Source organism: Megalobrama amblycephala, linkage group LG20 (assembly GCF_018812025.1).
Source record: "Megalobrama amblycephala isolate DHTTF-2021 linkage group LG20, ASM1881202v1, whole genome shotgun sequence".
Lineage (NCBI taxonomy): Eukaryota > Metazoa > Chordata > Actinopteri > Cypriniformes > Xenocyprididae > Megalobrama > Megalobrama amblycephala.
In genome coordinates, this window is record NC_063063.1 from 5,751,496 (window position 1) to 5,765,279 (window position 13,784).

At 35.8% G+C, this 13,784-nt stretch overlaps 1 protein-coding gene across 2 annotated transcripts in view; it reads left to right on the plus strand.

Moving 5' to 3' along the window:
* The window catches only part of prkg1b (protein kinase cGMP-dependent 1b), a 198,549-nt gene that overhangs the window by 60,173 nt on the left and 124,592 nt on the right, over positions 1 to 13,784 (plus strand). For both annotated transcript variants that reach the window (XM_048169848.1, XM_048169847.1), the window contains exon 3: positions 8,315 to 8,428. In XM_048169848.1, coding sequence (XP_048025805.1) covers positions 8,315 to 8,428 — 114 coding nt within the window. The remainder of the gene's footprint in view (positions 1 to 8,314; positions 8,429 to 13,784) is intronic.

Here is a 13,784-nt window from a genome sequence, read left to right on the forward strand (position 1 = left end):
TATTGAAATTTGAAACTTCCACATCATTGCATTCTGTTTTTATTCACAATTTGTACAGTGTCCCAACTTTTTTGGAATCGGGTTTGTACTAATAAACAGCCAACATCCTAGTAATATGCATGCTAATAAGCAACTAGTTAATGGTGAGAATTATATCTTATAAACTAAAGTGTTACCAATAATTGTTTTGTGCAATGGAAAGGTTCTGTTGATGCTAAACGTTCTTCACTGGAACCACAGCTGCAAATAAAAATAAAGTGTATGATATGTGAAAATTAAAAAAAGTTAATCGAAGCATTAAACAGGTGCAGATATTATAACATCAGCTTGCAAGATATACAGCATTATTTTTTTGCATGCACATATTGTTTCCAAGCCCTAAAGCATTCCACATTTTCCACCCTAGTTACAGTAGGTTATTTCCTTTGGTTGCGGATGCAGGCAGTGATAATAGAGCACAAGTCAGCATGACCTGCCCGAAAACAGGATGATAGTCACAGCTCCCTGATAATAACATTCTGCTTTTGTGCCCCGTCTCATTCCTCATATTGTCCTGCCAAGATAAAGCCATCAGAACATGATGGAAATCTAATAAAACTTTACGCTTAAGAGGAGACAGTGACAAGACTACCTTTGGTTTGATGTATTACTGTGGTGCACGTGTCAGAGTGGACTCAAAACGTGTGACTTTGAATTTGAATGCTTGAGACTTGACTTTGACATTCGAGTTGCTGTTACTTCTGACTTGACTCAAACTTGCCTGTCAAAAACTAATAATATCAGCCTATGATGTCATATAAAACAGGATACCATTTTTTTGTGTCGATAATGGATTTTAGCTGGATTTAATTGTTGATGATTTGACACAATCCTGGATTATTCTGTTCTTCAAAGCTCATCTGAGTTGTTGTCATAGCAACAGGTCCTTAAGCTCAAACCCGCTCAAGAGCAGGTATATGTAACGTAAACAGGATTAGATGACTTGCAAGGTGATACTTGAGTCTGTCCCAGACACAGCTTCATTCTTTTGAGAGAACAATATTGAATCAGAGGCAACAATATTTAAGTGTCATTACAATAACTAAACAACTAACTAAATAAATAATTAAATAATTTAGAATTTGTCATATTATCTCAGATGTACAGTATAAAGTGATGAAGAACAGGGCCGACTTGTTCATTGACACACATCTCCTTTGGGTGATATTTATGTGAAATATCTTTTAAGTGCCCTTGTGGTGAAAATCAAGTTTTTAATGTTGTTTATATGTCTATATGGTGTTTATAATATACAGTACAGTCCAAAAGTTTGGAACCACTAAGATTTTTAATGTTTTTAAAAGAAGTTTCGTCTGCTCACCAAGGCTACATTTATTTAATTAAAAATACAGTAAAAAACAGTAATATTGTGAAATATTATTACAATTTAAAATAACTGTGTACTATTTAAATATATTTGACAAAGTAATTTATTCCTGTGATGCAAAGCTGAATTTTCAGCATCGTTACTCCAGTCTTCAGTGTCACATGATCCTTCAGAAATCATTCTAATATGCTGATCTGCTGCTCAAGAAACATTTAATGTGTACAATTGTACAAAATATTTGTGTACAATATTTTTTTTCAGGATTATTTGATGAATAGAAAGTTCAAAAGAACAGTGTTTATCTGAAATCTAATCTTTTGTAACATTATAAATGTCTTTACTGCCACTTATTGATTGATTTATTTAATGCATCCTTGCTGAATAAAAGTATTCATTTCTTTAATTTCTTTTCAAAAAAATAAAAATAAAAATTCTTACTGACCCCAAACTTTTGAACGGTAGTGTATAATGCTACAGAAGCTTTGTATTTCAGATAAATGCTGTTCTTTTGAACTTTCTATTCATCAAGGAATCCTGAAAAAAAAAAGTACACAACTGTTTTCAACATTGAAAATAATCATAAATGTTTATTGAGCAGCAAATCAGCATATTAGAATGGATTTCTGAAGGATCATGTGACACTGAAGACTGGAGTAACGATGCTGAAAATTCAGCTTTGCATCACAGGAATAAATTACTTTGTCAAATATATTTAAATAGTACACAGTTATTTTAAATTGTAATAATATTTCACAATATTACTGTTTTTTACTGTATTTTTAATTAAATAAATGTAGCCTTGGTGAGCAGACGAAACTTCTTTTAAAAACATTAAAAATCTTAGTGGTTCCAAACTTTTGGACTGTACTGTACTTTAAGACAAACCTTGTGCAAATTCATAAGTCAACATCATTGCTGAGTATATTATCGTTTTATCTGCAGTGATCAAAAGACAGTTTCAGAAACACGGTTTGAAATCACTGGTGTTTCTTACGTAACAAACTACTTTGTAACCAATCATGTCAATCATTAACCATGACCTATCTGAAGCAAGGGCGTCATGTAACATTAGCAACACATTATAAGCAGCTGACTGATAACGTAGTCAAGCAAAAGGCTAATCATGTGAATTACTGTTATGTGTCTGACTTTGTAAAGAGCGATACCATTGTGCAGCGTTTACCTCAGTAAGTTGACTGAGTGGATCTCTGAGCTTCTGCGAGTGAGTGGAGGGGGGGCTAATTAGCATATTCCTCAATCCGTGTATACTAAATGAAGTAAGGGTGTAGAGTTACATTAAAGCTATTTTAAGGCATGAAGAAATGTTTTCACAGGAAAGTTAGCGATTAAATATGTAATTTTGTTGATCAAGTATGAGTTTTAAGGGCTAAAATTATTGACTACAGGGGGACTTTAACTCCTGGATCATACTGTACCTGGACTTGTTCAGCAATATTTAAAAAGTGATAGGTGCGTACAGGGCCTAAAACTTGAGTGTGGAATCTTGGGACATGTGGTCTTCACCTCAACGGATGGTGCAAAAGAATAGGGACAGGACTCGGGAAGAAATAATGTTCATGGATGCAATTATTAACGTTTTTGTAGTATGAAGCAGAGCAGGACCGAGTGTTGTGGGAGCTGAACGAGGCCGCTGGAGCGATTGCGCAACACACAAGCAGCAGAACTTTTATTATGCCACAGTCGCCGGGGCTGCTTCCGCTTTTCCGGTCATGAGTATGAGGTAACACAGCTCCATTTATCATATTAGATACATTTGAGAGTGTTGAAAATTATGTTATAACATTACTCTATGCGTTCGCACGGTGGCGGCTGTGAGACACACACTGCAGTAAGATAGATCGATTTTAGAATATCATATTAAATGCTGGATGGCTTGTGTTGATAAATGGCAATTAATTTTAAAACGTATTGTATGATGGAGAAAATTCTGTATTACTGTTACTGGTAAAGCATGGTACTCTGAAAAAAATCAAGAAAGTTAGATTTAAAGGTGCCCTAGATTCAAAAATTGAATTTACCTTGGCATAGTTAAATAACAAGAGTTCAGTACATGGAAAGGACATACAGTGAGTCTCAAACTCCATTGTTTCCTCCTTCTTATATAAATCTCATTTGTTTGAAAGACCTCCGAAGAACAGGCGAATCTCAACATAACACCGACTGTTACGTAACAGTCGGGGTGTACGCCCCCAATATTTGCATATGCCAGCCCATGTTCCCGACATTATGAAAGGCATTAGACAAGGGCAGCCAGTATTAACGTCTGGATGTGCACAGCTGAATCAACAGACTAGGTAAGCAAGCAAGGACAATAGCGAAAAATGGCAAATGGAGCAATAATAACTGAAATGATTCATGATAACATGATATTTTTAGTGATATTTGTAAATTGTCTATCTAAATGTTTCGTTAGCATGTTGCTAATGTACTGTTAAATGTGGTTAAAGTTACCATCGTTTCTTACTGTATTCACGGAGACAAGAGCCATCGCTATTTTCATTTTTAAACACTTGCAGTCTGTATAATGCATAAACACAACTTCATTCTTTATAAATCTCTCCAACAGTGTAGCATTAGCCGTTAGCCATGGAGCATAGCCTCAAACTCATTCAGAATCAAATGTAAACATCAAAATAAACACTGTACTTACGGGATTAGACGTGCTGCATGACGAACACTTTGTAAAGATCCATTTTGAGGGTTATATTAGCTGTTTGAACTTTTTTTTATGTTGTTTAAGGCAAGCGCGAGCTCTTGGGGCGTGGAGCACGAGATTTAAAGGGCCACACACCCTGAATCGGCTCATTTCTAATTATGCCCCAAAATAGGCAGTTAAAAAAATGAATTAAAAAAAAATCTATGGGGTATTTTGAGCTGAAACTTCACAGACACATTCAGGGGACACCTTAGACTTATATTACATCTTTTAAAAAAAAGTTCTAGGGCACCTTTAAACAATAAGACTAAACGTGTTGAGCTATATAACAACAATTGGTTTTCTGTCTATAAATATATCAAAACAGTTGTTCCCTTGTCTATTAAAACGTGTAATATATTAAAGCGTATTTGGTGTTTCCATGGTTTCTACAAAATAATACTGGAAACCGAGGGTAATGCAGGTATGACGCAATTGACAGGCGAATCCTCACACGTCCCAGAGCCTTGGTTAAATTGCAATTTTCTCACGATTTACAAATATTTGGAAACATTTGGGATATTGTAAGTACTCAAGTGAACAAAATATATAACACTGGCCTAGTGGTTTTGGGATATTATACTGCAAAAATCTTATTGCACCTTTAAAAAAAAAATTACTGGAAATAATTTTTATTTATTTTTTTTACTGGTCATTAAACTGTTTATGCAAAAACAGCCAGTTAGATACCAGTGAAAATTCATAATTCTCTATTCCATTTTCAATACCACAGCTAAAACTACTAGCCTAATATAACTAATATAAATTTAAAACATTATTAAAGACAAGTAAGAGTAGTTTTCAGGCAGAGACATTGAATAAAGTAATCAGATGTAAAATAATACTGGATAGTTCTCACTGTATAAATTAAACAGGGATTAATCCTTATTAAAGTTTCAAAAGTTACTCAAGAGCAGTTAGTGATTTTTTTCTTTGTCCTTTTTGTGTGATTGACATTAAAAACACAGAAAGCAGCAGCAATATTAGGCTGCTGTCACTTTAAGACAATATACTGATACTGTACACATGCGTTGTCTTTCTCGAATGTCTACGTTCACTCAAGCCATAACCGATTGTGTTTACTAGGAGGATACTGGTAGAGACAGGCATTTTTTGACATACTTTTGTGTTAATATGTCTCACTTCAGATGTGTAAGCACACTAAACTTCCCACAAAGCATGTGAGTAATGAATTGAGTTCCCTTTTGCATCTTTTTGCACTTGAATATTTAAATTGTCAAGGCTTAAACTTTAACGAGGATGCAGCGCTGGCCCGTCAACTGTCTTGAGCGTTGTTCACGTTCATGTTCTTACAACATTGCATTGTTAGAATTCACAAAAAATTATACCGGCTATCTGGAGATTAAAACTGCTTCATATACTCGCCAACATGAATTTTAGGCCCTGGGTGCATAGTTAGCTAAGTGGTGTACCACAAAGTAAACTGTAATTTTAGCTTGCCAAAGCTAACTAGTAGCTTTTCACTTGGCTATATCTAAATCAGCTGTTATAGTCATTGATCAGATTGTGAAGTATTTTGTAATTACTTTTTTAGTGAGTGTGTGACTTGATTTTATCCATCCACAAGTTGTTGCATTTTGATAAAATGACTTCATGTGCTGTATTTCTAGCCACAACAGTGTTCAGGAAATCCACATGATTCCTTTATTTATAACAGACTTACAGACCAAAGCTTACAACTTGGCTTGATTCAGTCCGGCAGCCTCTAACTCAATCGTGATAGTCAAAATCTAGGTTGTGAGAATCGACTGATAGGACTTAGGACATCTTCAAGATGTTCAGTTTTAATCTAAATTGTAAATTTTAAACTGAGCTTTGCATTGTATTTACACATTGAGTCAGTGGGCTGGTGTTCATGGTGGGCTTAAAGTGGATGTGTTTGTTTCGTGCTGTTAGAGCTCGGGATGACCAGTGGTGATTCAGATCCGTCATTAGACAGACCCCAGGTGGCAGGAGAATAGAGCCACAGCAAACTGATTCTGGGTCAGTGTATTTGTAGCCTGTTTGGATTAGCCTTGCTGATAGCATCAGAGCTGGAGACTAGCCTACCAAGAAGTCTGATGAAGAAGATATGTTTTTTCCCCCCTGTGGAGAGGACACTTACTATTAGTTTTCATCTGATTAAACACAACTAGTCTCTTTTGCTCAACAAGGCTGCATTTATTTGATCAAAAAATTCAGCAAAAACAGTAAAATTGTGAAATATTATTACAGCTTAAAATAACTTAAAATGTGATTTATTCTAGTGATGCAGAGCTGAATTTTCATCAGCCATTTTTCCAGTCTTCTTCTTTTTCTTCTTCTTCTTTTTTTTTTTTTTTTTGCTGCTTATTTTTATTTATTTATTTATTTATTTTTTGGATTCTTTGATGAATAGAAAGTTCAGTGAATAGCATTTATTTGAAATAGAAACATTTCGTAACATTATAAATGTCTTATAATAATATCACTTTTGATAAATTTAATGTGTCTATGCTGAATACAATTATTACCCTTTTTATCTTACTTGCTCCAGACTTTTGAATAATGTTATGTAGTGTATCATGGTTCCCACATTTTGTAAATCAGCATATTAATATATATATATATATATATATATATTTATTTATTTTATTTTTTATTTTATTTATTTATTTTTTACTGTATTTTAGCCTAAGAGACTCATAAAATTATTCAAAAAAATATTCCAAATAGTGGTGCACCAATCATGATTTTTCATGGCTGACTCTTAACCGATACTGGTTGCCGTTTTTTATTTATTTATTTATTTATTTATTTATTTATTTATTTTTTCCAACCAAATTACATTTTGGGAAATGATTGCAATGCAGTTTGTGTACAAGTCCGGAATAGAGATCGGTTTGGAGCAAAAACTGGCCTGTTCCAAACTTCTGACAGCGACACCATGTTATACAAAACATGAAGCAGCATGCTTTTTGGCCCTGTTTCCACGTGATATTAAGATGTGTTTTGGTCGATCGGATCACAAGTGGACGAGGAGACACATACCCCTTTTTCAACGAGGCATTTTAATCTTTTTTTTAAATCTTTTCTGTGTCTTTTTTGGTCCACTTTCAACCACTTCTGTCCTGATTTCTTCGAGGGGATGGTCTATGGGCGGGTAAATTTATGGGTTTTTCAAAAGTTGGGTTTTCGATCTAATGGACAAAATAAGCTTGCGCAATTTAAATATGAAAATGACCGGAGACAACAGAAAAACATACAGTTAGCAGTAGCAGCTGTTGTTTCTGATCTGACAGCCGCAAGATGAATGTTTTTCATCTTTTAACCAAACTTGGGTCTTCAGCTGACAAAGTTTAAATCCAGGCTGGTTAGCACGCTTCCCATACTGTTTACGTGTTAGGTCAGTAGGCGGAGAATAGACGGTCATTACTGGCTGTTTGAACACATTCGACTACATGAGTGTTTCCACTACGAAAGCAATCAGGTCAAATGTGTTTTTGGCTACATCTGGAAGTGGTGGAATGTGGACAAGCTCAAAACGTTTTACACCCCGTTTGCACCTGTATTTAAAGTCGTCCATTTGTGATCTGATCGACCAAAACGCATCTTAATACCAGGTGGAAACAGGGCCTTTATGTGAATAACATCAGATTGTAAATATTTGCATAAACATCTTTGCTTTTACTTGCTACCTTGCTGTTGCCAACATTTAGCTGGAAGGGTTTTCTCAAGACCTACTTTATTCCAAGTATTGCCCCCCGGAAGCTTTGGTATAATTCAAAAACTGCATGAGGTGACAGATGAGCTCTTCAACCAAGCCTGTTGATGAATTTCCCATGAGCTAACGCAGAGGAGTTACGTGTGTCTTACGCATTAATCCTGAAATAACAGTCCCAGGCCCTCTCAGTATGGTTTCACTGCATCTCATCTAATAGTTTAGGCCTAATACTTTGCTAATCCTCCACTCCTTTCTTCTTTCTCCCCCCTCTTTTCACTGGCCTACTTCTCCCTGTGCCCATTACATTAGAGAACTCCTACCTTTCCCAGTCATTTCACATCCCCCACTCCCCTCGAAGCTTCTGTTCATGTCTGCTGGCCTAATGAAATGAGACTGTTATTGGAATGTATTAGGCCTGGCTTGGTCCAATCCAGGCAGGCAGCACGGATGCATTTCCAGACTGTCATGCTTACTTTCATGAACTGAGCATCATCAATGGACTTAAGGATTTACCTCTGATTGCTTTCAGATGGCAGGGTGGAGGTGACCAAGGAGGGCATGAAACTGTGCACCATGGGACCGGGGAAAGTGTTCGGAGAGCTCGCCATCCTCTACAACTGCACCAGGACTGCTACGGTACAGAGTGAGTGAGGAGAACAATGCACCTGCACATTTACAGTTCAGAAGTTAATTCATTAAAATTGAGTCTACTTTTTGTGCAAAATGTCAGTTAAAGGGTTAGTTCACCCAAAAATGAAAATTCTGTCATTAATTACTCGCCTCATGTCATTCCACACTCATTCATCTTCAGACCACAAATTAAGATGTTTTTGATGGAATCTGAGAGCTATCTGACTCCTCCATTTAACCACCACTTTCAAGGTCCATTAAGATACTAAAGACATTGTTAAAATAGTCCATGTGACTGCAGAGGTTCAACCTTAATGTTATGAAGTGAAGAGAATACTTTTGTGCGCAAAAACAAAAGAAAAATAACAACCTTATTCCGTGTCTTCTCGTACGCAGTTTACGTTCAGTGCTTCCAGGTTCTACGTCAGAACGGCAGCTGAGTATTGGCCGAAGCTGAACATGTGAGCAGCACGACGCATTCGTGTGAGGCTGATGCAGGAGCCGGCCAATAATGAGCCGGCGTTCTGACGTAGAACCTGGAGGCGCTGAACATAAACAACGTAGGAGAATGATACAGAAGAGACAACATTGTTGAAATAAAGTTATTTTTGTTTTGTTTTTGCGCATACAAAGTTTTATTTCGTTTTTGAAAGTGATGGTGTCTATGGAGGAGTCAGACAGCTCTTGCTGGCTTAATATCTTAACCCTTTCACACGTAAGTTTTTTAAATATTTGGGTTGATCCCCCAGCGTGACTTTTTTCTAGGCGACCATTATTTAGAACGCATCACTTTGTTGTTTCCGTGGTGACGCATCATTGCTTGTCATGTGACACACCGCAGCCACAATAGGGCTGTATGACTGATGTTTTGCTTTTATTTAATTTTTCATTTTTATTTAAAATATTCACAAACTTGTTAACTATAACATAAAATATGTGATATTCCGATTGTCAAATACGTGCAAGTGGATGTGTTTTGCTGTTTAAACACCTTTATAATGATTGCGTTAGTTCATTAGCTATTCGTGCAATGGGCGCCGCGGTGCAAAGAATCGCATCTGTTGGATATACAGCACGTGAGTTCATCCGCTTCTATTGAAATGCATAAGTAAGTGGTTGGCTACCTGGGAGAAGAAGAGAGTAAACTTTACAGTTACTTACAATGTATCTGATATAAATAAAACACATCGTCTAATTATAATGGAAAGGATCAGTGTTGCCAAGTCTGCATTTTTTCTGGGCTACTTTAACACTGTTGCCGCCGGTTGTTTTTCATGTATGCGGGTTGAAATGACCCCAACATAATATGATATTTAGCCTCTGGAGTGCAGGGAACCCTGCCAAAAATGATTTTACCCCCCCAGAACACGATTTTAACTGTGTGATCGTACACATCAAAGGGTTAATTTGTGTTTTGAAGTTGAACGAAGGCCTTAATTATTGTAATTATTGATAGAATTTTCATTTTTGGGTGAACTAACACATAGCACATGAGATTGCATACGCAAATATGCAGACACACATGCACATTCATGAATGTGCACATAGAAAGACCCTTTCTCTTTATAACTCTGCAAAGACAAACCACAATCTGGAGTGAGTAACCATGGAAACACATACACTGTGTTGTGTCATCCTTAACTTAGCAAGAACAACTACTCTCAGGAGGGAGTAACCATGGAAACACACACACACACACACACACACACACACACACACACACACAATGCTTGGGATCCTAACATAACTCTGTTAGGGATATATACTAATATCTACATATCAAGTAGCTTAAAGTCCTTGCATAGGTTTTTTTTTTTTTTTTTCTGTTCCTTTAAATATTTAATGCAAAGCTTTAAGACGTGCTTACCCACAAAACCAGCAGATATTCTTGTGATTTTGTTTGTTTTGTCTGCACAATTAATAATTCAAATATTGTTCCCTATTCGAGTTAGACAAGGTATTTGGCATGGTCTTGTATTTCTAAAACAATATGACAAGCTAATTTGTATGCATGTCAGCCTGGCAAAATAATTTGCAAGCCTCACTTAATTTAATTAATCAAAATGCACAATGGCTCCGGTTCTTCCCCTGTTAAACCAGATGCAACACTGTGTTTTATTAGAAAATTACGTATTGTTTATCATGTTGTGTGATAGTACTTCAAGTCTTTGATAAATCACTGATCTTTTGTGTGTTTGCACCCTTGTTATTGACACTGGTAGAAACTGGTAGCGTGAAATAGTGAGATATATACCAGCAACGGAAAGAGGTGAGTCAGAATCTCTGTGTCTTATTTGCGTCTCTTAAGTGCGACAAATGCCAGGCCATTTCCTCAGATTTGAAGAGAGCCACCAAGATGAGAAACACAGCCACAAAGCCATTATTTTGTCATGATGAAGTACAATCTTCAGCATCTTATTTATTTTTTATTTATTTTTTGCTTTTTGCCTCTGAGGCAAATGCAAATACAAGTGCTCCCCATCTTTCGTTCTGTTTCGTCTCTCCCCCCCCCACACACACACACACACACACTCTCTCTCTCTCTCTCTCTCTCTCTCTCTCTCATGTGAAGCAGCTGTTGCTTTATGAAATCTGATTAAACATTTTTTGCTGCTGGTTCTGTTTCAGTTTTTTTTTTTTTTTTTTTTTACTGATTGTATTGCTGTGATTTTTCCCTTTCTTTTGTAGTTTTGCAAGACATATGATGAGTAATATGAACCAAGAATAGGCTAAAATAATATACCAGCACATCCTAAATGCAGAGAAGAGCAAGGAGAGAAATCAGGAGAGAAGGCGATAGGTGAAAAATAATGACGCATAAATACATCAAGGTGAGACCAAGCAAAATGATTTAGCATTGCTGAGACATTCCCCGGTGATCTCTGAGCTTATTGATCTCTACACAGTGTCTTGTCATAAACTACAAGGAGTAATGCTACTCAGAGAGGTGTGCTATGAGTCACTGCCATATGAGAAACACACGTATAACACAAGAAGTAGAATGTAGTGACAGGCGAGTGGCTTATATGGAGCTTAAGCTATACACAGATAATGATGACTTTCCATTACAAAAACATTATATAAATGGCAATTAGTTTGTTTATTTTTTTATTCTTCTACATCTACTACACCTACTCTGTTGGTGGTGTTTCAGTAAACACAATATCAATACAACATGGAAAATGAGGATATTTCTCCCTTTTTATTTACTTATTTTTTTTACTTTTATGCATTTGTCAGATGCTATATGTATGTGTATATCTATATCTATATCTATATCTATATCTATATCTATATCTATATCTACACTCACTGGTCACTTTATTAGGTGCTGATCAACAGCTTATTAACACAAATACCTAATCAGCCAATCACATTTGAGCAACTCAATGCATTTAGGCATGAAGACATGGTCAAGACGATCTGCTGAAGTTCAAACTGAGCATCAGAATAGGGAAGAAAGGTGGTTTAAGTGACTTTGAACGTGGCATAGTTGTTGGTGTCAGACGGGCTGGTCTGAGTATTTCAGAAACTGCTGACCTACTGGGATTTTTAACGCACAACCATCTCTACGGTTTACAGAGAATGGTCTGAAAAAGTGAAAATATCCAGAGAGTGGCAGTTCTGTGGGTGAAAATGCCTTGTTGATGCCAGAGGTCAGAGGAGAATAGTCAGAATGGTTCAGCTGATAGAAAGGCAACAGTAACTCAAATAACCACTCGTTACAACTGAGGTCTGCAGAAGAGCGTCTCTGAACTCACAATACATCAAACATTGAAGCAGATGCACTCCATCCATCCATCCATCCATCCATCCATATTAGAGATGTACCAATGTATTGGCCAACAATCGTAAAACCGATAAAAACTATTACAGTTTTTTTTATTCGCTTTGGTACTATTTTCACAAGTAAGGTGTACATTTTCAAAACTCTTAGTACAAAAATCCAAACTGATCACACTTGTAACGCAGCTAGTCATTCTTTCAAAACTTTGCTTTCAGTCAGTTGCACATGTTTTCAGTCCACATAATCATTGTTTCAAACACAAGATTCATTGTAATATGTAATGGGAACATTTGGTTTAATCACCGAAACACAACAGTATGATCTACTTTCAGTTTAGTACTTTTAACAATCAGTTCATCCAAACAGCAAACAATGCAAGATACATGTTTCAAATCACCCTTTATGCTGAAATAATTATCATTATCATAGTTATCATAGGCTACAGATGCCACATTAGAAAAATCACTTACATTATCTAAATTACATAATTGACATAAAATCCATAATGTTTGTAATAATATCTATTCAGTATGCTATCAAAAGGTTTGATAAAGTATGACACAGTCATGAGGTTTTGTATAGAACAGAGTGTGCTGGCAATACAGTAAATGTTCCCACTGTACCACATGACTGAATCTATACTGTAGTTGATCTTTACTGATGAAGGGTGAGTTACAGAAATGTGTCAGTCTCTGCCATGGTAATGCCTCTTTTTACAGCATCACATGGCATTCTATAATGTAAAATGATGTTGGTTTGCCATGTTTTATGGGGACTTTCCATAGACATAATGATTTTTACTTTATAAATGCTATATTCTATCCCCTACCCATAAACCTACCTATCACAGAAAACTTTCTGCATTTTTACATTTTATAAAAAATGTTATTTCAAAAGATTATTAAGCTGTTTTCCTCATGGGGACATTTGGTTCACAACGCAGTGTTTATCAGGACCACAGATGCACACGCATACACACACACACACACACACACACACTTTGAAAATTGTGGTTATCATCTAGGTAAATCTGAGATAAATTGCTTATAATGTGAAAAGAATTTGTTACATTTGGTTATCCATAACGTAAATTGCAAATATGTTCTTTAAAACTATGCCTATAAAATCAATATATATAGAAATCTATAGGTGTACCAAATGATTCATTGATTAACCATTAAGTTCAGTTGGATTTAATAATAGACAAATGTATTAAACTGAACGAAAAGAGATGCAAATCAAAAGTTTGATAGTAATAGCATTATGAAAGGCAGTTACTGTGAATGAAACATTTATATAGATGAAACACTTATTTTGTGTTGTGAAAAGGATACTTTCTGATTTTGTGTATTGTACTAACACAATTGAAAATATGCTGAAATGTTTGAAAAAACATTTTGATGATCTGTTGTGATATTAGTACTAAGAGTTTTGAAAATTTACCAGTTACTTGTGAAAATTGCACCAAAGCAATTAAAAAAAAACTGTATTATGATCAGGGCCGATTATATCCAATCAATCAAAAGGGTACATAAAAATGTGTTCAGACAGCAACTCATACTATATGTGAACTATATGTATC